We start from the raw sequence: 26,295 nt of genomic DNA on the forward strand, positions 1-26,295 counted from the left end.
TTTCTTTTTGCTATTTCTTTGAATTTGTTTGTTGTGTTTTTCTTTACTTTTGACACGAGGATCACACTCAACATACACGTGTTAACCCACAGCTGCGTCTCTGTCTGTTTACTACGATGCTGGCTCTGTAACATTAAATTAGTTTTTGTTTATGTCTTTAACTGAAAGATAAATATAAAACTGTTAAAAATAAAATATATACATATAAATATGAACATGAATGGAAATGAATTCAGAAATGGCAAATGACAAAACTGTGGTACAGATTGAGGGGCTCTGTTACAGAATACAAACACGAGCACATTTAAACAAAGGGGCGTTCAAATAACGTTTTTTTTATTTGTTTTACATTACACGCACACAGACACACTTTACAATGTTAATGGCAGCAGCCTACAGCACAGAACATATTTATACACAACATTAAAAAGGAAATGCACAACTGTTTATTTGAAAGCATTTCAGATACACCAGCACTTTGATTCTCTTTAATGCAGTCTATTGATTATTTGTGTGTAAACAGGTTATTCTGCTAAACAGCGCCAGATACCCTATTCACTGCTGAAACCCCATTCCAACCCCATCCCTTCACTGCTGAAACCCCATTCCAACCCCATCCCTTCACTGCTGAAACCCCATTCCAACCCCATCCCTTCACTGCTAAACCCCATTCCAACCCCATCCCTTCACTGCTGAAACCCCATTCCAACCCCATCCCTTCACTGCTAAACCCCATTCCAACCCCATCCCTTCACTGCTAAACCCCATTCCAACCCCATCCCTTCACTGCTGAAACCCCATTCCAACACCATCCCTTCACTGCTAAACCCCATTCCAACCCCATCCCTTCACTGCTGAAACCCCATTCCAACCCCATCCCTTCACTGCTAAACCCCATCCCTTCACTGCTAAACCCCATTCCAACCCCATCCCTTCACTGCTAAACCCCATTCCAACCCCATCCCTTCACTGCTAAACCCCATTCCAACCCCATCCCTTCACTGCTAAACCCCATTCCAACCCCATCCCTTCACTGCTGAAACCCCATTCCAACACCATCCCTTCACTGCTAAACCCCATTCCAACCCCATCCCTTCACTGCTAAACCCCATTCCAACCCCATCCCTTCACTGCTAAACCCCATTCCAACACAATGCATAGAGTTCACACATACTGTATTCAAATTTCTACACATTAAAATAATAAATGGATATTATTTAATACAATACATTGCATCTGCTTTTCATCCCAGGATTGGACTCAGCATGTTAAACAGCCTGCGCTCATGGATTGGACTCTCAGCATGTTAAACAGCCTGTGCTCATGGATTGGACTCTCAGCATGTTAAACAGCCTGCGCTCATGGATTGGACTCTCAGCATGTTAAACAGCCTGCGCTCATGGATTGGACTCTCAGCATGTTAAACAGCCTGCGCTCATGGATTGGACTCTCAGCATGTTAAACAGCCTGCGCTCATGGATTGGACTCTCAACATGTTAAACAGCCTGCGCTCATGGATTGGACTCTCAGCATGTTAAACAGCCTGCGCTCATGGATTGGACTCTCAGCATGTTAAACAGCCTGCGCTCATGGACTGGACTCTCAGCATGTTAAACAGCAATCTGCTTTTTCTATGTTTGGAAGAGTCTGTAAGCAAGACTTCAGCACTGCACAAACAGACAAGACTCCTGTGGTGCTAAAACTTTTTTATTCAAATAAATGTACCGCACCCAACCCCCTGGATTTCCTGATATGAATCTGTGTATTTTACAGGTGACCCCCCCTGAGTATAAGCATGCCTGTTCTGCATTGAGCTGTGTGGTGAGCCTTACAGGAGGTGCTGTACCAGGATTCATCAGCCAAGAACAACCCTGTGAGCACACAAACACACAGGGGCCCTTTACCAGCGTCACTGCACGCTCGCTTAGAACACAGTGTACATTATTACAGACCTTCTGGAAGATTACTTCCATGTAAACTACCTGAAGATAGCAGAAGCTGAAATGTTGTTGCTTTTCGCTCGAGTTTTTTCTTTAAACATGGCGATTGATTCATCAGTTGACAATCATTAAAGTAAAGGAGAGGAGGTCTGCCTGGAACTAATTTGCATGGGACAGTATTTGGCACATAAGAGGTGCAGAGTGCTATCAGGGGACACTTTTTTCCTGTGTGGTTCTGTACGGATCGGGTCAGTCGGACTCAGGACCTGAAGCAGCACCACTCCCACCCCCTGCAGGGGAAGCAGACACTGTCAGAGGTCATCTCTGGAGGGAAGAAAAAGATTTAAAGCACTCGCTTAACTCTGTGTACTCGCTAGCACTCTGACTGCAACACGCTTCCAACTGCAGAACTCTACAACTGAAAACTGTACCAATACAATCTGGACTAGCACCTCCAAATGAGCTGGATATGGCACAGAACATACTTCACTCTCTCCACTATCCGCGTGGTTCAAATTGTCACTCGGCTAGTTTCTCATATCCAGATCACTCTGTGCTCTAGTCACTGGTTCATTCAAACGTTCATTCATTAACTAATTCAGCAATAATTCAAGAGAGTTGAATCAGGAAAAAGAAGATCTGACAGACAGACAGACAGTCAGGGTACCTGACTGGTACTTACATATATACAGACAGACCTGAGTAGGGCATACATACAGACAGACAGACAGACAGACAGACACACATGCAAACAGACAGACAGACACACATGCATACAGACAGTACCAGAATAGGACAGACAGACAGACTTGAGTAGGACATACAGACAGAAATGCAGACAGACATACATATAGACAGTCCAAGGGTCCCACAGCAGGACAGACAGACGGGTACCTGGGCCTCTGGCGCTGCTTGTCAGTGAGGGGCACGTAGACCACGCCCATGAGGGGCTTCCTGCTCACAGAGCCGTCGCTCTGCCGGTCGTACTGCTCCAGGACCTGCCCCCCTCCCTCGGGGCCCACCGGGATCACCAGCCGGCCCCCCGGCTTCAACTGGGCCAGGAGCTGAACCAGAGAGAAGGGCGAGGAGCGGGGGGCAATGAAATCATTCATTCACCTTCACAACTGGAAACATCTCCCGACAGTGCTAGAGGTCAGGGAATAATCCAGGCGCGTCCCTGGGATTAGACTGGAAACCTAATGGAAATGTTCAGCCCAGCTCAGCATCACAAATGCCCTTACCTCTTTGGGGAGGGTAGCTGCCGCTGCGCCGACGTGGATGGCATCGTAGGGGGCACCCTCAGGGTACCCCAGTCTCCCGTCACCCACTGGCAGAGTGAAGAAGAAGGGGCACAGAGTGAGGGAGAAGTGCAGAAACAAAAGCTTGCGTACTATTCTGAAATCAAAATGCCGTTACCACGTTTCATGGCACACGGGTACACTGCAAACAGCAGTTTGAACCATTCCTAATTGTACTAGGAGTTTAATAAGACACCCCTGAGCTTGTTACCTGCACACACTGGGGCTAGTGAAGCTCCTAGTAAAACCTGGAACGGGAGTAACTGCTGTGCAATACACGTCTTTCCATCTGTAACAAACACACACACTTGTGCCTCCATGACTCCACAAACACAGTACACTGCCCAAAAATACAGTACTGATGGGAAAGGCAGAGTGCTCACAGTGGGACACCACCGCCCCCCCCCCCCCCCCCGCTATACATCAACCCCCTCCTCCTCCTCACCAACGAGTTTGACCCGGCCGGAGGTCAGCAGCGTGGGGTCATCGGCTCGGACGTTGCGCTCGGAATCCTGAACCAGCTCAGCAATGTGATCGATACCCACCACACGACCGGAGGAGCCCACCTGTGCAGAGAGAGTCAAAGAGAGAGAGGATGTGGGAGCAGGGCAATAAGTCCCCTGCTAAATCTGCTCTGAACCACTCTCACTCATCACAGCACCGCCAACCAACGCTCTCACGCCTGCGAGTCTCTGAACCGCTCTCACTCACCACAGCACCGCCAACCAACGCTCTGACGCCTGCGAGTCTCTGAACCGCTCTCACTCATCACAACACCGACAACCAACGCTCTGACGCCTGCGAGTCTCTGAACCGCTCTCACTCATCACAACACCACCAACCAACGCTCTGACGCCTGCGAGTCTCTGAACCGCTCTCACTCATCACAACACCGCCAACCAACGCTCTGACGCCTGCGAGTCTCTGAACCGCTCTCACTCATCACAGCACCGCCAACCAACGCTCTGACGCCTGCGAGTCTCTGAACCGCTCTCACTCACCACAGCACCGCCAACCAACGCTCTCACGCCTGCGAGTCTCTGAACCGCTCTCACTCATCACAGCACCACCAACCAACGCTCTGACGCCTGCGAGTCTCTGAACCGCTCTCACTCATCACAGCACCGCCAACCAACGCTCTGACGCCTGCGAGTCTCTGAACCGCTCTCACTCATCACAGCACCACCAACCAACGCTCTGACGCCTGCGAGTCTCTGAACCGCTCTCACTCATCACAACACCGCCAACCAACGCTCTGACGCCTGCGAGTCTCTGAACCGCTCTCACTCATCACAGCACCGCCAACCAACGCTCTGACGCCTGCGAGTCTCTGAACCGCTCTCACTCATCACAGCACCGCCAACCAACGCTCTGACGCCTGCGAGTCTCTGAACCGCTCTCACTCATCACAGCACCGCCAACCAACGCTCTCACGCCTGCGAGTCTCTGAACCGCTCTCACTCATCACAGCACCGCCAACCAACGCTCTGACGCCTGCGAGTCTCTGAACCGCTCTCACTCATCACAACACCACCAACCAACGCTCTGACGCCTGCGAGTCTCTGAACCGCTCTCACTCACCACAACACCGCCAACCAACGCTCTGACGCCTGCGAGTCTCTGAACCGCTCTCACTCATCACAGCACCGACAACCAACGCTCTGACGCCTGCGAGTCTCTGAACCGCTCTCACTCATCACAGCACCGCCAACCAACGCTCTCACGCCTGCGAGTCTCTGAACCGCTCTCACTCATCACAACACCGCCAACCAACGCTCTGACGCCTGCGAGTCTCTGAACCGCTCTCACTCATCACAACACCACCAACCAACGCTCTGACGCCTGCGAGTCTCTGAACCGCTCTCACTCATCACAACACCACCAACCAACGCTCTGACGCCTGCGAGTCTCTGAACCGCTCTCACTCATCACAACACCGCCAACCAACGCTCTCACGCCTGCGAGTCTCTGAACCGCTCTCACTCATCACAGCACCACCAACCAACGCTCTGACGCCTGCGAGTCTCTGAACCGCTCTCACTCATCACAGCACCACCAACCAACGCTCTGACGCCTGCGAGTCTCTGAACCGCTCTCACTCACCACAGCACCGCCAACCAACGCTCTGACGCCTGCGAGTCTCTGAACCGCTCTCACTCATCACAGCACCGCCAACCAACGCTCTGACGCCTGCGAGTCTCTGAACCGCTCTCACTCATCACAACACCGCCAACCAACGCTCTGACGCCTGCGAGTCTCTGAACCGCTCTCACTCATCACAACACCACCAACCAACGCTCTGACGCCTGCGAGTCTCTGAACCGCTCTCACTCATCACAGCACCGACAACCAACGCTCTGACGCCTGCGAGTCTCTGAACCGCTCTCACTCATCACAACACCGCCAACCAACGCTCTGACGCCTGCGAGTCTCTGAACCGCTCTCACTCATCACAACACCGACAACCAACGCTCTGACGCCTGCGAGTCTCTGAACCGCTCTCACTCACCACAGCACCGCCAACCAACGCTCTGACGCCTGCGAGTCTCTGAACCGCTCTCACTCATCACAGCACCGCCAACCAACGCTCTGACGCCTGCGAGTCTCTGAACCGCTCTCACTCATCACAACACCGCCAACCAACGCTCTGACGCCTGCGAGTCTCTGAACCGCTCTCACTCATCACAACACCGCCAACCAACGCTCTGACGCCTGCGAGTCTCTGAACCGCTCTCACTCATCACAACACCGCCAACCAACGCTCTGACGCCTGCGAGTCTCTGAACCGCTCTCACTCATCACAGCACCGCCAACCAACGCTCTGACGCCTGCGAGTCTCTGAACCGCTCTCACTCATCACAACACCGCCAACCAACGCTCTGACGCCTGCGAGTCTCTGAACCGCTCTCACTCATCACAACACCACCAACCAACGCTCTGACGCCTGCGAGTCTCTGAACCGCTCTCACTCATCACAGCACCGACAACCAACGCTCTGACGCCTGCGAGTCTCTGAACCGCTCTCACTCATCACAGCACCGACAACCAACGCTCTGACGCCTGCGAGTCTCTGAACCGCTCTCACTCATCACAACACCGCCAACCAACGCTCTGACGCCTGCGAGTCTCTGAACCGCTCTCACTCATCACAGCACCGCCAACCAACGCTCTGACGCCTGCGAGTCTCTGAACCGCTCTCACTCATCACAGCACCGCCAACCAACGCTCTGACGCCTGCGAGTCTCTGAACCGCTCTCACTCATCACAGCACCACCAACCAACGCTCTGACGCCTGCGAGTCTCTGAACCGCTCTCACTCATCACAGCACCGCCAACCAACGCTCTGACGCCTGCGAGTCTCTGAACCGCTCTCACTCATCACAACACCGACAACCATTTATTTAACATCAAACTCCGTTATTAATCCAGGAAAGATTCGAGACATTCTCACCGCCTCATGCTTTACAAAACACAGCACGGTACGTTTTCCAGAAACAAACACAGTAACTGCACTCGTGTAAGATTAGGCGGGAGACAGGGTGGTGCGGCACCCACCATCCGGGCCAGGCAGGCAGTGAGGTAGCCGCTCCCTGATCCCACGTCCAGCGCAGTGGCTCCCTCCCCCAGATTGTCACTGAGCACCTCTAGAGCGTGAGCATGCTGCAGAGAGAGAGAGAGAGAGAGAGAGAGAGCGCGAGAGAGAGAGAGAGAGAGAGAGAGAGAGGGGGGGGGGGGGGTTAGGGATGCTGCAGACACACACACAGATACACACACACACACACACAATCCTCTCTCAGGAGTCCACACTCACCATGTGCGGGGCGCTGATCGTAGCCTTGAACCCTACCAACACAAACAGAGAATTCAAACATATTACAAGCTGCACTGAAACAACACAGACCACTAGAAACACACACAGAGTATCAGAGAGAGGGGTTAGACACACACACACACACACACACAGTATCAGAGAGAGAGGTTAGGGACACACACACACACACACACAGTATCAGAGAGAGAGGTTAGACGCACACACACAGAGTATCAGAGAGAGGGGTTAGACACACACACAGAGTATCAGAGAGGATACACAAGGGTTGTAAAGACAATCAATGAGAGTCATACACACAGAGGGACGACAGCCCAGACTTAGGCATGTCTCGTTATTCGACCCAGGAAGAACCATTGTGCTTTCTGTTTACACCACATGCAATCAACCCTGTACCTCTAACACCACACGTCTTCCAGTCCTTTATTCAGTAAAGATTAGCTGTTACTGTGGGGAGCTCTGAATGGAAAGCCTGGTGAAGCTGCTATTGCTGATGCTACGCTACAAGCTGTGCCATCGAAATGAAAAGTACATTCACTGTGGAACACCCAAATGCACAGCAGAACAGCAATGATGTAACAACAGGGAAGCTGTTCAATAAAAACACAAAGATAAAACAGGGGGCTCCATCTCCCCCCCCGGATTAGGGGACACAGTAACTGCTGCAGAATGTCTCTGGCATGCTGGACCAGCGTCTGTCCCCAGTCCTGAGCTGGCAGTCAGATCTAATGACCTGCCTGAATGCTCTGGGGCATGGCGTCTCTCACCGATAGGCTGCGGGGAGTCCATGTAGGGGAGATCAGTGATGTAATGTCCCCGGTCAGTGGCCAGCATGACTTCATACACACGCTGAGACCGGATCACACCATGCTCTGCGGGAGAAAAGAACTTCAGAGACCTGGGGCCAGCTTCACAAAGCACTGCTACAGTAGCACTGAGAGGGCTGCTAGCTAGCAAGAGGCCTTACTTTAACCTGTTTAAAAAATATATATTTTCAGACAGAACGATAAAGTTGAGTAGAAATCCGCTCTGCAAGTCTATATGATTAAAGGATAAAGGCATTGATTTTTATGGAAGTGAATTGGATTTAGCATTCTGCTATCTAGACCAGCTTTGTGAAACTCGCCCCTGATCCCTCAAAGCACAAGTCATGCAGCAAACCACAGTACAGCACATGTGAACTGGACGGGTCCTTCCAGCTCAGGTGGGTTCGCGAAGAGCCAGGCTCATCTGCACATGTGGTTATAGAGCGTTTCTCTCATCTCAGCAGCAGGGCTCAGAATCTGCATCACACAGCACTGCCCGTTACACAGGCCCTCACCGCGCAGGTTCCCGATGAGCTCGGCGTGGGTTCGACCGCTCGACATCCAGGACATCGTGCGAGACAGCAGCAGGCCCATGGGCAACGCCACTGCAGCCAATCGGATAGCAGCCCGCATCGCCCGCCCTCAGCCTGCCAGCCAATCACAACGCAGACAGGGCACAGAAAGAAAACTGCATTATGGTCAAGTAGTGCACATTGTGACTGAACACACGCATACATGCCAACAGTCCCGATATGCACATGCAACAGTCCCTCCCGATGCACAGGAAGAAAGTCCCGATATTTACCCATAAAAAAATCATTTATTCTGCGCAGGAGAGTCAGTGAAAACCGCACGCAGTGCTCTTCGTGCGGCTGACACATCTGCTGATCACTAACTTATACAAAGGGAAGAACGCTTCATTGTGTCTGTTTTTACTGTCATGATGGTCGTGTCGTGTTGAGTTGGGCCCTGGGGGGATATGTCTATTATATGATCGTTTGTGTTTTTTGCGTATGACTCCTCCCATGTGTATGACCCCCCGGCTTGCATTCAAACATACACAGTTTCCTTAGTGGTGTGCCTCTGCTTGATTGAGCTCTCTGACTTACACACATTAAACAAAGTGAAGTATTGAAAACAGCGAACAAGGGCCCCTGACGTACACAGTGAAACACACGATCTGCACAATGTGCTGTCGGCACGGCCTAACAGCAAATTAATAACATGCTCGACCGCCGACATATCGAGGCGGCCCTGTGTTTATTTAATATCGTTGCGGGTTGTTTTTGGAAGACAGTCTTGTACAGCGCAGTGCAAGATCAGACAGCGTCAAGATTCACTGTGAACTTTAATCAAACGATGAATACATTTATTCAAGTCCATCCTGACAGAAGTTTATCACACTAAGCGTCGACACAAGCAACGGGCTTACCTGCAAAACAAGTTTCCAACACTTCACCCTGCTTCACGGCAGTGACGCGGTTTCTAGGGTGTTGGGCTTGTTTCTATAACACATTCTAGCCAATGAGACGCGGTTATTTACAGGCTGACGCACGTCTCCCTGTTACAGTTCAATATGATTGACAGCAGGAGTAGCTTATCGTATCAAAGCTTCTAGAAATACTGTTTTCTGATTGGCTGTATTCAGGTCTGACATCCTACAGGATGTCATTGGCTTCAAACAGGAATCGGCTGCACAGTTAGGTTGCTGGGAGGTATTTGCTGTGTTTATTAATTAATTTAGCTGATAATATTGGGGAGGTAATTGCAACTAAAGATTTATTTACGCTTCAAGAAGACCATTGCTTTAAACGGTACGGTAATGCATGTAATGTATCTCTGTTATTCGGAATTAGTGGTTTAGCAGACGCTTTTCCAAAGGGACTTGCACACAGAGACTCAAGGGGGTGAGCTGTGCATCGCACTGCTGCCGCAGAGGCACGTCCAGTACGAGCCTCGTTTGTTTTCCGTCTCATCCGAAGGACGGAGTATAAGGAGGTTCAGTGACTTGCTCAGGGTCACACACAGCTGAGCTGGGATTGAACCGGGAACCTCCTGGTAACAAGCCCCCTTTTTTAACCACTGGCCCACCAAGCCTCCTTAAAAAAAACTGTATCTCATAACCCTGTGTCACTCACAGTTGTGAGTTGTATTTTATTGACTCAGACAGGCCTACCCATTCATTGTGTTGCTGTGCAGAATCACCAGCGCTAGCACACTCTGCTTTGATTTCATAAGTGATCGGGTTTGTTTTAAAACGTCAGACGTCTTAGCTTTAAAATGGCATTATTCATTATCACTACTTCATAACTATTATTATTATTATTATTTATTTCTTAGCAGACGCCCTTATCCAGGGCGACTTACAATTGTTACAAGATATCACATTATACATTATTTCACATTATACAGATATCACATTATTTTACATACAATTCCCCATTTATACAGTTGGGTTTTTACTGGAGCAATCTAGGTAAAGTACCTTGCTCAAGGGTACAGCAGCAGTGGGTTAAACTAGTAGAATACCACGGTAATCTTTGATAAGGGCTGTACAGTGGTTAGCGCTCCGCTGTCTCCGGTGTGCATGGATTTGCACTGTGACGCTCCTGGGTGTTGTTTCCGGGCGGGGCTCGGAGGTTCCTCACGTGTGCTCTGTCTGTTCCGATGCCCAGGACTCCGGAAGCTGCAGCATGATTGACAGCCTGGAGTCCCGGCTGGCTCGCTCCAGTGGGGAGCTGTGGTCTGAGATCTGCTCCGGCCTGCCTGCCCCCGAGGGGGAGGGGGTGTTCGCTGACTCCTTCCAGCCCCAGCAGGCGTCGCTGTCTGACAGCAGCCCCTGGGCACCCATGGCAGACTCCGAGGTGTATCTAGCCAGTCTAGGTGAGTGTGTGTGTGTTTTTATTCATGGGAGTGTGAGTCTCAATGGCACTGAACCATTGGCTTATGTTGCCTGCTTCAGTTCTTGGGTGAAACTTTAGACTTAAGTTCAGGTTGACATGCAGTGGTGCTTATTTTTGGAGACACAAAAGAAATCATAAAAAATATTGCGATAATAAATTAAAAATTGTTCCAATTGTTCTTTTTTTCATGGGTTTCCTGTTTATGCATCTGCATCAAGCAGTATTTCAGTGAGGGATCAGAAATGGCTTTTTTGCCCAGGGGGGTTCCCACGCTCAGGGTATTTCATCTAGAATACAGTTTGGAAGCTGCTGGATCCAGGAAGTGTGTCAGCTTGCTCTCCTCTCTTAGAAAACCGGCTGCGCAGGATCAAGGGCCAGTCACAGGAAGTGACCTCGCGAGACATGCTGCGCACGCTCTCCCAGGCCAAGAAGGAATGCTGGGAAAGATTCCTCCAGGAGACGTCGGAGTCTGAGCTGTTCATGGACGGGAGCGAGGTGGACCACAGGTGAGAGAGAGGGGACCAGAGAGGAAGGGAGGGACAAAGGTATTGATCAAGGGAAGAGGGGATGGGTCAGGGAGTGAAAGAGGAGGGAGAGACGGACAGAACGGTAGAGGGTGTGACGATAGGTAAATGTGTCGGTGCTTGTCTATATATTACTTGTTTTACGTAAACAAAATGATTACGTAACATTGGGATTGTCGTGGCAGGGGTATAAAGCTAGCACTGTTGCAGGACGGGAAAAAAAAAATGTGTTGTAGTGTGCGGGAGATATGGTTGAGCTGAGCAAGAGAGAGACAGGGAAAGAAGAAAGTTTTGAAAATATGGCGGCACGCTACTGAGGACAACAAGTAGCTGTGTTTTGTTTGTTTTTGCAAGTATAGCTGTTGGATGTTTTATAGAAAATAGTAAAGAAAAATAACGAACTATTCGAGTGAGCTGTGTTGCAGAATTGCGGTGAGAGCGGGTGGAACCTGGGGAGACGTGTTGCTGCCGAATCTACATCGGGTTTGAGAAAATAACTTTTGTTTATAGTTTTCCTGATATGGACATTTGCATTTTTATCGAACTGTCTTGGCTGTTTCGTGCTGATTCTTTATTGCGGTGGAAGGGGAGAGCGTACTACTAGTTTTATTGCTCTTAAACTAATGGACATTTACTGGGATTTGTTCTAAACACCGATGCACTTTATTTCTGTTTCTTTCATTTCTCCTGCTTCTCTGGAAACGTGCTGGAACTCTTGTGCACCATTTAGTTAATATATTGTTTGTTGGATGATATACTATATAATTGTAAATTGTTTTCCTGTATTGCATTGCAACCTTACTAGTTATGCTATATAGTTTTATTATTTCTATATTTGCATGCATAAATGGGCCATTGACTCTAGTTTTATCGATTATTGCAAGTTAAGAATAGTGTCAGTTAAGGACAAATTAAACAATACAGCATAATGGATGGTTTAAATCATGATTAATGGATCACTTAATTTTGAAATTTAAATGCTACTTATGATTTTTAATTGATGATTAACTAATCTATTATTGCTAACTAATTAAAATGCTATGTAATATATTTTAGTTACATGCTGTGCAATATCTAACAATGCTGTGCAATATCTGACAATGCTGTGCAATATCTGACAATGCTGTGCAATATCTGACAATGCTGTGCAATATCTGACAATGCTGTGCAATATCTAACAATGCTGTGCAATATCTAACAATGCTGTGCAATATCTAACAATGTTGTGCAATATTTAGCCATGCTGTGCAATATATTTGTTGTTGGTGTTCGTATAACCAATTAATAGTGTGATTGGTTAATTGATGTAATTAACTAGTATATTTCTTTGTTGGTTTACGGTCAGTAACCAAGAGGCCTGCTTGATATTTGTAGAGTGTAATAAATGCTTGAGGATTGCATGGTTCCTCAATGCTTCTTCTCCTAGCTGTTTACCTTTTTTCTGTCCTGTTTGTTAATTATTTATTTCAATTACATAGTGTTTCCCTGGGTATATATAGGGTGTAGTGGTGTCACATATGGAAAAGTGAATTACTATGTCCTAGTAGCGGTTTGGTGACAATTAAATATGGTAGATTATGCATTTGCCTGGCACCCCAGATAGCCAACCGTTACAGAATTTGGCACCCCAGATGGGACCCTTGAACCTGACGTTTTGAATAATAAAAAAAAAAAAAAAAAAATATGTAATTAGTTATATTTGATTGTAATTATGGCAACAGGATATGGTAAATGGTCGGAGAAGGAGCTGACTCTAGTTGGAGGAGAAAAGTTAATTGATTCTGTTAAAGTGGGCGAATCTCTCTCTAGGCTAGATAATAGCGACTCCTTAATTGATAGTGATTTGGATATTTCAGTGAATGCACCACCTTTAGTACCTTTGCCTATGGGTGTCACAGGTGTTAGTCAGGTGGAGCTTGTAACTTTAATTCATGCTGTGGAGGGTATAAAAAATGCCATTAAAGAAACTCAAGTGCTTCAGGAGCATTGGGTGCAGTCACAAAATGAAGAGGTTAAAGAAACAGGAAATATAAGAGAGGAATTAAAATGGAATATGGAGCAATTGCAGCGGGAGTTGCAGGAGGAATATCGCACTGTTTCAAGTACTTTACAGGTATCTGTGCATCAAGTTGCAACAGAGCTGAGTCAGTTAAAAGCTCAGATGGGGGCTGAGATGTTGATTTTAAAACAGGAAGTGTTGGGAAAAATTGATCTTTTGGTTGAGTATATTAACCGGGGTCAGGTTGATTTGGAAAAACAATTAGAAACTTTTAAGCCGTCTCTGCCGATCGTTGCACTCCCCACTCCAAGTACTCTGTCAGAGGTGTCTGGTAACGCTGTATCGCCTATTACAAAGAGAGAAAAAAACCTTCCAATTAAGTTGACTTTTCCTACTTATGGATGTCCGGAAGATGATTCCGATCCATTATTGTATCTAGCGAAATGCAAAGATTACTTGGCACTAAGACCTATGGCAGATGGAGAAATTCTTGCAACTCTTCGAAGTGTCCTACATGGAACTGCGAGAGATTGGTGGGAGATTACCAGAACACAAGTGGTTAGTTGGCAAGAGTTTGAAGAGCGTTTTCGAGCAGCATTTCTTTCTGAAGATTATGAAGATGAGTTACTGGAAAGAATTAGAACTAAAGTACAATTAGAAAATGAAAATATAAGGGATTTTGCTTTTTCTTATCAGGCCTTGTGCAAAAGATGGAAATCCAGTATAACTGAGATTGAAGTACTGAAGCTGATCCTGAAAAATGCAAATCCATGGCTTGTCAGTCAACTGCGTGGACGGGTGACGAGCGTTGAAGAACTGGTACGGTTGGGGGGACAACTTGAAAAGGATAGACAAAATCAACAGGAATATGAGAAAAAGAAAATGGCTATTTCTATGAGTTCTAATATGAATTCCTCGAAAGTGGATAATAAAGCAGCAGTGAGAGCAAACCAGCCATCCAGTTATTTGTGTTGGAGATGCAATGGATGTCATTCTCCAGGTCAGTGTCCTCAGTATAAGAATCAGACTGCACAGAATTTTCAGAATAAAACTACTGCTTTTCATAAATCAAAAAGTGGTAGTTTTGGAAAGGAGACCACATTGTCAGCTGTGGTTGAAGATTCACAAGTAGCAGGGAAATCTGTTTCTTGGAAGAAAAAAATAGAACAAGGTCATCCTGAAAAAATTACTTTGCGCCAATTGGTTGTACCAGTAACTGTCTCTGGATGGATTGGGAAAGCTATTTTGGATACTGGAGCTACGTATACCCTGATTAATGAAAAACTTTGGCAGGAGCTTAAGCAGCCACATGACATGCTGCAGACTCAAGATAAAGTGACTTTGTTTTTAGCCAATGGTGAAGAAAGCTTACCTTTGGGTTATGTAAACCTTGCATATCAAATGCATGGGTTCAGATGGACTTTACCTACTTTAGTTTTGTCTGAATCACAATTGGCCTATGCTCTTGTATTGGGACTGGATTTTGTTACCCTTACAGGACTTGTGATTGATGTGAGAAGTCAGACATATAGCTTCCCCTATGATAAGAAGCAGCAGATGTTCTCTTTCCAGCCAGGAGGGGGATCTCTAGCAAGTTGGCTCCCTGTCTCTGAAGTTGGGGATGGAATACGAGTTTGTACCTCATTGTACACTACAATTTCACCTTATGGGGGAATTTTTTCTGGGACGCTAAAGACCGAGTCTCTTTCTCTTGAAGATGTTATCAGCCAGGTGATACAAAATGCCGACCTGTTGGGAACTGATGCTGAACAACTGCACCAGTTATTGTGCAATAACACGAAAGTCTGTGAAGTTAAAATTGGTAAAACATCCTTTGTTACACATAAAATTTGCATAACTAATGAAGCTGCTATTAAACAACGACCTTATCGCTTGTCTATTGCAAAGCAGAGAGTGGTTCAAGAGCATGTCATGGATATGTTGGAGAAGGGTGTAATTGAAGAATCTAGTTCTGCTTGGGCTTCCCCTATTGTCCTTGTGTCAAAGAAAGACGGTTCCCAACGTTTTTGCGTGGATTATCGGAAACTAAATGCCAGAACCATTGATGATGCTTATCCTTTACCAACAATTGGGGAAATCTTGGAATCACTTTCTGGAGCGGGAATCTTTACAACTCTGGACTTAAAGAGTGGTTATTGGCAAGTGGAAATGGATCCAGACAGTAAAGACAAAACGGCTTTTGTGACCCCTTTTGGACTGTATCATTTTAGAGTTATGCCTTTTGGATTAAAAAATGCACCTGCCACCTTCCAAAGATTAATGGAAAGAGTCTTGGGAGATTTAAGAGGGAAAATATGTTTTGTATATCTTGATGATGTTATAATCTACTCGGCAACTGTTGGACAGCATCTTCAAGATATTCAGGCTGTTTTAAATCAATTGGAAGTTGCTGGACTTACTTTAAATTTAAAGAAATGCCAGTTTTGTAAACAGCAAATTAAATTTCTGGGTCACATTGTAACTCGGAGAGGAGTGTGTGCTGACCCTGCTAAAACTGATGCCATTCAGAATTTTCCAATACCAACTAATATAAAGGCTGTTCAAAGATTTCTGGGACTTGCTGGATGGTACCACAGGTTTGTGGCTAATTTTTCTCAAATTGCAGAACCATTGAATGCACTAAAAAAGAAAGGCGCCAAGTTCAGTTGGACTGTTGAATGTCAGACTGCTTTTCAGGCATTAAAAGATTGCTTGACTTCTTCACCAGTGTTAGGGCATCCAGATAATAAGTTACCTTTCATTGTCTACACTGATGCCAGTGCCTATGGACTTGGTGCTATATTGGTACAGCGTGTTTCTCCAGACTCGGAAGTCGTCCTGGCTTATGCCAGTCGTACTTTGACAGTTTCAGAACGGAATTATTCAACAGTGGAACGAGAAGGTTTGGCTGTTGTGTGGGCCCTGGAAAGATGGAGACATTATTTAGAGGGGAGATATTTCACAGTAGTTACTGACCATTCTTCCTTATTATGGATTTTTAATACCAGCAATCCGAACTCTCGGTTAATTCGCTGGGTGTTGCGGTTACAGGAATTTAACTTTACTGTGGAATATCGCAAAGGAAAATTAAATTGCGCTCCTGATGCCTTGTCTCGTGCTCCCATTGAGGCACAAGAAAATACCCTGTTGGGAATGCAGACTCGTAGTTTGGAAGGAAACGAGCGTGTGGATTCATTCCCTTTGAGTGATGAAGATATCTGGAGAGCTCAGAGCGTAGATCCTGAAATAAAAAGAATATACACTGCTCTTCTTTCTGAACAAGAGGCTGGCTCTAATATATCTGACAAATTTGCCATTGTGGAGGATAAGGTTTACCGAACAGTGAAAAACCCGAATGGAGTAAATCACTATCAGGTTTATGTTCCTGCAGCTTTAAGAAGCAAGGTCCTTGTAGCTTTCCATGACAACCCTCTCAGTGGGCATTTTGGACGTTTTAAAACCTTGAAACGAATTCAGAAACTTGCCTACTGGCCGAAGATGTGGAAGGACGTGGTTACTTATGTACGTAATTGTACAGTTTGTCAAACTTTAAAACCAGAAACTAGACGGTTGGCAGGAAAGATTCAACAAACTGTTGTTGGTCGTCCATGGGAGATGCTAGGGATCGATCTCATGGGTCCCCTACCACGGAGTTCAAAAGGAAATACCCAACTTCTTGTGATTGTGGATTATTATTCAAGGTGGGTAGAATTATTCCCTTTAAGAAGAGCCACTGCAGAAGTTATTGGTCAAATTTTAATCAGAGAGATCTTTACTCGGTGGGGAACCCCTGATTATCTTCTTTCTGATCGAGGACCACAGTTTATTTCTCATGTGCTGCAGGCGGTATGTGAGAAATGGCAAGTGGTGCAAAAATTGACAACTGCTTACCATCCTCAGACTAATTTAACTGAGCGTGTGAATCGCACCCTGAAACCTATGATGGCGTCTTATGTGTCGGATCAGCATAAGAAGTGGGATCGATATCTTTGCGAATTTCGATTTGCTATCAACTCGGCAGTACAAGAATCTACTGGTTACACTCCTGCTGAAGTGAATTTGGGACGTACCCTTGGTGGACCCCTGGAGAAAGCTTTCCAACATAATGTGAGGCCTGACGTGCCTAGTTATGAGTTACTGTCTAGGTTAAGTAAGTTACGTGCTGCTGTGCAAGAAAATGTAAGTAAAGCACAAGCACGACAGAAAAGAAATTATAATAAACACCGCAGGGACGTTAGCTTTAACCTCAAGGATCGAGTTTGGGTTCGTAATCATCCCCAATCTAAAGCTGCTACCAGTTATACTGCCAAGTTTGCTCCAAGATGGAAGGGCCCATACCGAATTATCAAACAAGTGGGACCTGTGAACTTCCAGGTAGTTATGGAGGAGACTGGTGAGGATGCCAGAGTTATTCACATTTCCAATCTCAAGCCTTGCTATCCTACTGTAGCTGAACTAGAGGAGCAAGAGAAGCGGAACGTGATGAAGATTTTTAATGAAGATAGTGATGATGAGGAGTTTTTGGGATTTGTAGAAAAAGAGATGGAAGAGTCTGTTCCTCCACGTTCCAGCTCCGTACGGGGGGGGGAGTGTGACGATAGGTAAATGTGTCGGTGCTTGTCTATATATTACTTGTTTTACGTAAACAAAATGATTACGTAACATTGGGATTGTCGTGGCAGGGGTATAAAGCTAGCACTGTTGCAGGACGGGAAAAAAAAAATGTGTTGTAGTGTGCGGGAGATATGGTTGAGCTGAGCAAGAGAGAGACAGGGAAAGAAGAAAGTTTTGAAAATATGGCGGCACGCTACTGAGGACAACAAGTAGCTGTGTTTTGTTTGTTTTTGCAAGTATAGCTGTTGGATGTTTTATAGAAAATAGTAAAGAAAAATAACGAACTATTCGAGTGAGCTGTGTTGCAGAATTGCGGTGAGAGCGGGTGGAACCTGGGGAGACGTGTTGCTGCCGAATCTACATCGGGTTTGAGAAAATAACTTTTGTTTATAGTTTTCCTGATATGGACATTTGCATTTTTATCGAACTGTCTTGGCTGTTTCGTGCTGATTCTTTATTGCGGTGGAAGGGGAGAGCGTACTACTAGTTTTATTGCTCTTAAACTAATGGACATTTACTGGGATTTGTTCTAAACACCGATGCACTTTATTTCTGTTTCTTTCATTTCTCCTGCTTCTCTGGAAACGTGCTGGAACTCTTGTGCACCATTTAGTTAATATATTGTTTGTTGGATGATATACTATATAATTGTAAATTGTTTTCCTGTATTGCATTGCAACCTTACTAGTTATGCTATATAGTTTTATTATTTCTATATTTGCATGCATAAATGGGCCATTGACTCTAGTTTTATCGATTATTGCAAGTTAAGAATAGTGTCAGTTAAGGACAAATTAAACAATACAGCATAATGGATGGTTTAAATCATGATTAATGGATCACTTAATTTTGAAATTTAAATGCTACTTATGATTTTTAATTGATGATTAACTAATCTATTATTGCTAACTAATTAAAATGCTATGTAATATATTTTAGTTACATGCTGTGCAATATCTAACAATGCTGTGCAATATCTGACAATGCTGTGCAATATCTGACAATGCTGTGCAATATCTGACAATGCTGTGCAATATCTGACAATGCTGTGCAATATCTAACAATGCTGTGCAATATCTAACAATGCTGTGCAATATCTAACAATGTTGTGCAATATTTAGCCATGCTGTGCAATATATTTGTTGTTGGTGTTCGTATAACCAATTAATAGTGTGATTGGTTAATTGATGTAATTAACTAGTATATTTCTTTGTTGGTTTACGGTCAGTAACCAAGAGGCCTGCTTGATATTTGTAGAGTGTAATAAATGCTTGAGGATTGCATGGTTCCTCAATGCTTCTTCTCCTAGCTGTTTACCTTTTTTCTGTCCTGTTTGTTAATTATTTATTTCAATTACATAGTGTTTCCCTGGGTATATATAGGGTGTAGTGGTGTCACATATGGAAAAGTGAATTACTATGTCCTAGTAGCGGTTTGGTGACAATTAAATATGGTAGATTATGCATTTGCCTGGCACCCCAGATAGCCAACCGTTACAAGGGGATGGGTCAGGGAGTGAAAGAGGAGGGAGAGATGGACAGAAAGGGGAGAGGGGATGGGTCAGGGAGAGAGAGAGAGAGAGAGGAAGGAGAGATGGACAGAAAGGGGGAGGGGATGGGTCAGGGAGAGAGAGAGAGAGGAGGGAGAGATGGACAGAAAGGGGAGAGGGGATGGGTCAGGGAGAGAAAGAGGAGGGAGGAGGGAGAGGGGATTGAGAATGCAAGGTGTACCGTAGGTGAGGCAGGGGACCAGGGGAGTGGAAAGAGAAAAAGACTTTCAGTCGAGACGTTTTCACTGCGTTTGAACTTTGTGTTTGTCACTGCGTTTGAACTTTGTGTTTGTCACTGCGTTTGAACTTTGTGTTTGTCACTGCGTTTGAACTTTGTGTTTGTCACTGCGTTTGAACTTTGTGTTTGTCACTGCGTTTGAACTTTGTGTTTGTCACTGCGTTTGAACTTTGTGTTTGTCACTGCGTTTGAACTTTGAGTTGGTGTTTCTAGTTTGTTAACTCCCTGGTCCTGCTCCCTGCTGTCTCGCAGTGCCGTGGACCAGCTGAGGTGCTGGCTGCAGCCGGAGAAGGTGGCGATCAGCGCAGAGGAGCTGCAGGCCCTGCTGCAGCCCAAGAGAGGAGGCACGGAGGAGGGGGGGTCCAGCGGGGAGAGAAGGGAGGAGGAGGGTGAAGCAGAGAGTCCGGGGGCTGAGAAATAGACCCATTCATACTTGCTGTTATTGCCCTCTCCATGTTACTGTACCATTCGTAATGGCTGTGCTTCTCCTCTCAGCGTTACTGTACCCTGGTCAGGTAATCTCATCATTAAAAAGAACCATCTCTCATATAAATCATTCAACACAAACCTTCCTGCAGCACATTGATCTGAATACCCACGTCATATAAATCATTTAACACAAACCTTCCTGCAGCACACTGATCTGAATACCCAGGTGCAGTATCCCTTCCTGTGTCTCTGTGCATGTATCTGATGTCTGTACTGATCATGGGCCCTCTGAACAAGAGGTTTTGGGGAACAATAAAATATTAAAATAAAAAGACATGTCAAATGACTGATTTATCATAAAACACAACGGCTTCTTGCCAGATTTGCAGTGGAATTACAGCAGTGTCAGAATATAACCCCTCCCCTCCCCCCATGGTTGAAGATGAGCGCAATGCAAAAAGTGTTGGGGGGGGGGGGAACTTTCATAAATGTGGCCCTGTATTGACCAATGGTGACCAAAGAACATGAACAGGATTGGCAGCTCATTCACTTGCTTGTACTGGGACTCGCTGGTCTGGTGAGAGCAGGTTCATGCTTACACAGCAGTCACCCTGTCCAGTGTATGGTGATGCAATTCTGTACCAGCAGGTGGCAACAGAGGACTGGATTTCCCATATCGAAACGTGAGGAAGAAATGAATGTCAGTGGAATTCGAAATGTTTTAAAGTGGGATAAACGATTCAAAGTGGTACATGAAATGATGCATCACCAGCTAGCACTGCTCAGCTTTGTGAGGGGTTAACTTGATCACCAGTCACCCCGCTGGGATGAAGAGCTGCTGGATTTCATCAGAGAGTTTCACAGACAGGGGCTGTCCCAGGATAGCCATGGTGGACTCCCCCAGTGCTGGACGCTGTGTGTTATCAGGGTATGGGCTATTATTAACCCTGGAACCACGGTCTGATTCTTTGAAGGCAGTGACCACAACATTCACCTACCTTGATAATACGTGGTGTACCGCTGTACCAGTGGAAAAACAATATTTTAAATATATTTAAATACGACAGCATTATCTATTCAGGGATGCCAAGAGACCTGGATATAGGGAAGGTAAGAGATGATCCATGGAATCACTTGAATTACCTTTAACAGCATTTTGAAAGGTCCAGCTGGGACTCTTCTCAAGCTCTGCATGCGAGGAGAAAGGGAACGTGGGCCCTACAGCGGACCTGAGAAAGACTGTGTTCTGCAGCATCAGTAATAAGTGAGTCATGTCTCTGATCCTGTCATTAAAAACTGAATAAACATCATTTTGTTGCTAATTCACAGACACTGCATTGAGATTCAGATCACACACCTTCAAATACAAATCAGACAATACCGCCCAGACGTTTAAATGACCTTAAATACTGACCTGGTGTAACGGTTTCCCAAAATTTATGGAATACTGTCAGAAAAATAAATAGATTCTGGACCCAGTTCAATTAACCAACAAACAAGTGTATTGTACAGAAACATTAAAGATGTAGATACAACAATTACAAGTGACCAAAAATAACCAACAAACCAAACACCCCACAAATATACACACAGTCCCAAACAGAATAGTCAAGTTGCTGAAGCTCCTCAAATAGAAAAACAAAAAACAAAAATAATCCAAAATCTAGAAAAAAAAAGGTTTGATCTCACCAGGTCTGATGAAGCTGTTATTGTAGAAAGTCCTTGATGTTGCTGCAAATCCAAAACAAAATCAGGAAACTCCAACAAAAAACAAAAAAAAAATATTTGTAATCCAGCAGAAAAAGGAGGAGGATTGTCAGCAAACTATTCTTTAAAATGTGTTTAGTACTTTTAATACTTTCCTTTTCCTAAAAGGACCTTATAACCTTTTATTTAGTAGATAAGTTTGGTTAAAATCAGAGAAGCCAGAAACCTAACTCTTTTTACCAAACACAGAACAAACACACACCCCCTCCCCTGATGACCACCTGACCTTAATAAAGGAAAAAAGTGAAGAAAAAAAAAACAGGTTTTCCTAATAATTTGGCCACCTCTGGATAGACCTGGAGGCGGAACGGAAAGGTACTGGAGCCCAATGGCTCCTCTTAAAGGGGTATTACACTTTATTTATTATTTTGCTGCTTTTCTCATTTACAGCTTTCAATTCAATGTAACTGTGTTACACTGGGGGCAGAGTGAAGTTTTAATGATCACTCAAATGGTCCCCATTAGCAGCCTGGCCTTCTCTCATTAGCATGATGTGAAGTGCTGAATCTCTGCGGTCCTCTTGCTCTGGTATTGGGGTGACTCTTGAAGGGGCAGTGGGTGGAAGGAAGGGGCTTTGCTGCAAATATCAAGCAAGCGTTTAGAGGAAACAGGGCTGCACGTTCCTTCAGTCCAGCATGCTTTGAAACACCCACATCGATAAACAAACAAACATTCACATTGAATCTCAATGCAGTTTGCATTGACAGTATTGATTTTGTCTTCTGACTTTCTCCAGAAATGTGTCCCATGCGAACTTATTAAAAGACTGCATTGATTTCTGCAGTCTGCCCTTTTACTTACGCAGAAAATGAATTATTCAGACCGATTTTCACCTGTTTGTTTTTTTGGTTTTGTTTTAAATAACACAATTGGTTTTTTTAAGGTTACTTATATAAAATAAAACGTGGTGGTTGTGGATTAGCTTTACAAACAGAGCCAAAGCCTGGATTCAATCAAAATGATGGCGCTGCCATACACAGCCATTATAAAGGACAGCTCATGAGGTCCCCCTATTTTAATAGCAGTGTGAAAGTGCTCCTCGTTTCCAAGAGCTGCCAGTGTTGTGTTTATGAGTGAAGCAGGGCTCGTTCCATTCGTAATTCATCAGCAGTTCATATCAACCTTCATATAAAAAGAACATTGTTTATATGGACTGGAAAGAGCAATTAGTTGACATCATTGCTCGAGTGAAGTGGTGCAATTAGTCAAATTAGACTGATCCAGTATTTAATCTGTATTAATGAAAGGTTTGACCATGTTTGTTGAGAGATGTAAGCACACAGAGTGATGCGTGGAACTTGCAGTTATTGAGTTAATCACTGGCCTGCAACAACACCATTTATTTTCAATGAGTCACTGAAACACAGTGTTAGCTTGCAATCAATGATTCCCTGTTCACAATCTCCATTAAAATCCATTGCAGCAATACAGCTGGAGAATAAAGTACAAGCATATAGACAGATGCTGTGGCCAGTGCCTTCGTCAGGGTTACAGGCTGGACACTGGACTGAGGAGGTGACTCAGTCCCACCTCCACGTGAACCTTCAAAATCGGGCAGCTACCAGCAGTATTCAAGCCAGGTAAACTGACCCTACCTGTCTCACTGCTTTGAGCTGACCTCTTCTATTCTCTGATTATAGGTTGCTGTTTTTGAATTGGAAGAGGAAATTTAAATGACTATCACAATGGGCTGAATTCAATCTAAATCTATGGCTCTGCCATTGCTATACTTTATAATTACCTTCACTGTGCCTCCCTCTGTTATACAGTCAGACCAGCAAGCACCACCCCGGGCCAGGTGTGCAGCGTTAAGGGAAACTTCTGTCACCTTCATTCTCCTAATATGGCATGTCCTACCTGTTTAGTATCATGGCATGCACAGGTTTAGAAACTCAGTTCTGAATCAAGTCCTGAATTGCAGAATGTTATTACGGAGAATGTGAGCAATCAGATCTGCCCTGAACTGAGCGCTCTTCTCATCACAGCATGAGAAGACTTACATTCATGAGTTTTTTCATGCAGCTGGAGGTGTGTGGCAATGCATTTACCAGAGGCTTGATTGCACTAACTCCAGGCTCCTGGTCATTTCAATACAATTCTGATCATACTAACTGGAGGTAGCTCCGAGGGCAGGGGTATTGTGAGTTTCTAGTCTTGACAATGCTGTGCTCAGGAAGGTGTTCTATTGCTGTTTCCTCGGAGATCATTTTCTTTTTTATTTAGGCTGAAAAACTATTCCAGCAGGAAAGCATGCTTCTGAAAAGGCTCCTGAGGGAGGGAGGTTGGGAGTGCTGTATGTTCGCATTGCCCTTTTGCTAGAACTCTCAGTGGAATTCTTTCTTCCACGGGGATCTGAGGAGAAGGGGCGGCCCTTAAAGACCAACAATCCCAGATATTGACAAGACTTCCGATAGCTGGGATTAATTACCTCTGCGCCTGAAAGAGCTGCCGGTTCTTCTGGTAATCAAAGACAGAGAGGCCAAGGCCGGCGTGACATCAATTAACATCGACCAGGCGCCCTGGGGTTGCGGCTGCTACCAGCGTTCCCTGCGCTGCAGCTGCCGCTAGACAGATTATTGATAAATTCACAGGGGCAGCTATGTGATTACAAGTCAGAGCTGCTTCTGATACTAAATATGTAATCATTTCTGTCTTTCTTTTCACTTCCACCTATAAATCAGGAATACAGTTTTTTTTAATTGCTCGTTCTATAGCTCTACAGTTACGGCACAATTGTTTTATCCCAAACGCAACATTTGCTACCTGGTTGGGTTCCAGGTGTTTTAACGCCAGGTGATACACTAGAAACGCGGCTGCACTCCACCAGTTTCATGCCGCTGGTTTCACAGCTCGACTAGCCAATAGTACTTTAGATAAATCCGACATCACTGCTAATCGGGATCTGTGAAACCATCTGATAAATATGTTTACTTCCATGAGGTAATGAAGATGTCCCGATTCACTAATGAATCTAATTAAACATATATAATTACCGTGACTGCTATTTTCTTATCTGGGATTAAAGGCTGATGAGTTAATAACACGCACATCAGCATGAGATGATATTCCTGTACCTCGCTCTTTGACATGGTAAGAGGCGCGTCATTGAACCGGGTGCTTTGGGTTTGCGGCTCGCGTCTGGCCCGCCTCTCCTTGGACTGTCAAACCAGTTCATTAGCACACCCTCACAGCACTGCGGTTGGGTATTTCTCTTCAGCCGCTATCTGTGTTGAGTTAATGATATCCAAGTCAATGCACGCTGAAGTGTGTTCTCCAGAGACACTTTACAATGCATCCTGATAATGCCGTCAATAACGCGCTAATTACACGCCGACCCCGAGCGCTGTAATTGCACTGACAGATCTGCATGGATCGGCTCCAAAGATTTAACTGGAGTGATTTTTTGCAAGCAGTTTGCAGCTGGCTAAACCTGTAATAATGGATTTTTAATAGTCTTTTTTTTTGGGGGGGGGGGGGGGGGGGGGATAAGGTATTTTGCACGGATCTGTAACTGTCACGTCATTGAAGAGGATCTTTAAAGATAGTTTGTAAAGGTTACAAAGGTCCTATTTGAAGTCTGATTAGTTAAATGCAGTTTAATACGGATTACAATTAAACCTTTAACTATACGTTATAATTGGAGAGTTCGGAGCTGCGAATTTATTGTATCTCCTATAAAGACATATGTAACCAGGCTGGATGAGTCAATGTGTTGCGTGTAGAAATGCGCTTTGAATAACCAGGGTAACACACCCCGTGTGCCTGGAGAAGCACTAGCACAGAAGAGAAGTCTCTGGCAGGCTGCGATTCCTTTAATGTGAGTCTGATCAAATAAATAAACACACAAGTAAAGAAAGAAAGAAAGAAACAGAGTTATATCAGAGAGTCTTTGAATGTGTTGGTGCTCTAATAGGAATCAGTGCTTAAAGGGTAAACGGGTTAATTGGGATTAATCGAGCATTAAACTGTGTTAAATTAGATGGAAATGACACATCAATGTGGGTGCTTGGAAAGAGCAACCCCACATCTGCACGTTTTAATGGGTTCAATCGGTTACCGACCGACTCCCCCCCCCCCTCTCTCTCTCTCTCTCTCTCTCTCTCTCACTCTCTCTCTCACTCTCTCTCTCTCTTGCTTGTCGAGTTTTTTTTTCCTTTCTGTAAAACGTTGTAAGATTGAATTCAGTACAGAATAAACGACGATACAGAATTACGGTTGGTTAGGTGCTTTAGTCCGGAGCGCTTCAGAGAGAGAGCGTGTTTAACTGCGAGCTTGTCATCGTGGTCAGCACCGGTCAGATCATCACCTTGCCGCCGGACAGATCCCCAATTCCGCCGGAGGGAGACTTGAGTGACCCACAACAAATGAATCGGCTCAATCCAAAAACGAGCAACAAGTG

The 26,295-nt window shown here is 45.3% G+C and overlaps 3 protein-coding genes across 8 annotated transcripts in view; 2 read left to right on the top strand and 1 right to left on the bottom strand.

Moving 5' to 3' along the window:
- Nucleotides 1-984: 984 nt before the first annotated feature.
- On the bottom strand, nucleotides 985-9,435 carry LOC117422635 (protein-L-isoaspartate(D-aspartate) O-methyltransferase-like). Of its 4 annotated transcripts, none has more exons than XM_058988055.1 (9): nucleotides 9,306-9,435; nucleotides 8,389-8,520; nucleotides 7,835-7,939; nucleotides 7,050-7,081; nucleotides 6,794-6,898; nucleotides 3,684-3,804; nucleotides 3,182-3,267; nucleotides 2,835-3,004; nucleotides 990-2,230 (listed from the first exon to the last, which is right to left on the bottom strand). In XM_058988055.1, exons 2-9 carry the CDS (start codon nucleotides 8,504-8,506, stop codon nucleotides 2,200-2,202), a joined length of 768 nt encoding a protein of 255 aa, XP_058844038.1. In that variant the 5' UTR covers nucleotides 8,507-8,520; nucleotides 9,306-9,435; the 3' UTR covers nucleotides 990-2,199. The 4 variants fall into 4 exon arrangements, with proteins under 4 accessions (XP_058844040.1, XP_058844038.1, XP_058844039.1 ...); XM_058988056.1 differs by having other exon boundaries at nucleotides 1,054-2,264; XM_058988057.1 differs by lacking the exon at nucleotides 6,794-6,898 and having other exon boundaries at nucleotides 985-2,230.
- A 104-nt stretch (nucleotides 9,436-9,539) lies between these two features.
- On the top strand, nucleotides 9,540-20,461 carry LOC117424531 (coiled-coil domain-containing protein 32-like). Its single transcript, XM_034040947.3, has 4 exons — nucleotides 9,540-9,687; nucleotides 10,549-10,756; nucleotides 11,126-11,282; nucleotides 19,953-20,461. The coding sequence occupies exons 2-4, from the start codon at nucleotides 10,567-10,569 to the stop codon at nucleotides 20,119-20,121; spliced, it is 516 nt and encodes a 171-aa protein (XP_033896838.1). The 5' UTR covers nucleotides 9,540-9,687; nucleotides 10,549-10,566; the 3' UTR covers nucleotides 20,122-20,461.
- The window catches only part of LOC131697637 (prolactin-releasing peptide receptor-like), a 21,015-nt gene continuing 5,875 nt past the window's right edge, over nucleotides 11,156-26,295 (top strand). The window contains exon 1 of one of the 3 annotated variants that reach the window (XM_058988062.1): nucleotides 11,156-11,282. The gene's annotated coding sequence lies outside the window, so the exon portion shown is untranslated. Of the gene's footprint in view, nucleotides 11,283-25,429; nucleotides 25,714-26,004 lie in introns of those variants that run through there. The other 2 variants (XM_058988059.1, XM_058988061.1) reach the window with 2 other exon arrangements.

The sequence above is a fragment of the Acipenser ruthenus genome, chromosome 15, assembly GCF_902713425.1.
Source record: "Acipenser ruthenus chromosome 15, fAciRut3.2 maternal haplotype, whole genome shotgun sequence".
Taxonomy (NCBI): domain Eukaryota; kingdom Metazoa; phylum Chordata; class Actinopteri; order Acipenseriformes; family Acipenseridae; genus Acipenser; species Acipenser ruthenus.

Bases quoted from the DNA above. Each gene is read 5' to 3' on its own strand.
- LOC117422635 (XM_058988055.1), bottom strand. From the start codon at position 8,506: ATGCGGGCTGCTATCCGATTGGCTGCAGTGGCGTTGCCCATGGGCCTG. The intron at 3,805-6,793 runs GTGGGTGCCGCA...CTCTCTGCACAG, and splicing joins CTGCCTGCCTGGCCCGGATG to GTGGGCTCCTCCGGTCGTGT. The intron at 3,005-3,181 runs GTAAGGGCATTT...TCTCTGGTTCAG, and splicing joins CAGCTACCCTCCCCAAAGAG to CTCCTGGCCCAGTTGAAGCC.
- LOC117424531 (XM_034040947.3), top strand. From the start codon at position 10,567: ATGATTGACAGCCTGGAGTCCCGGCTGGCTCGCTCCAGTGGGGAGCTG. The intron at 10,757-11,125 runs GTGAGTGTGTGT...CTCCTCTCTTAG, and splicing joins GGTGTATCTAGCCAGTCTAG to AAAACCGGCTGCGCAGGATC. The intron at 11,283-19,952 runs GTGAGAGAGAGG...GCTGTCTCGCAG, and splicing joins GGGAGCGAGGTGGACCACAG to TGCCGTGGACCAGCTGAGGT.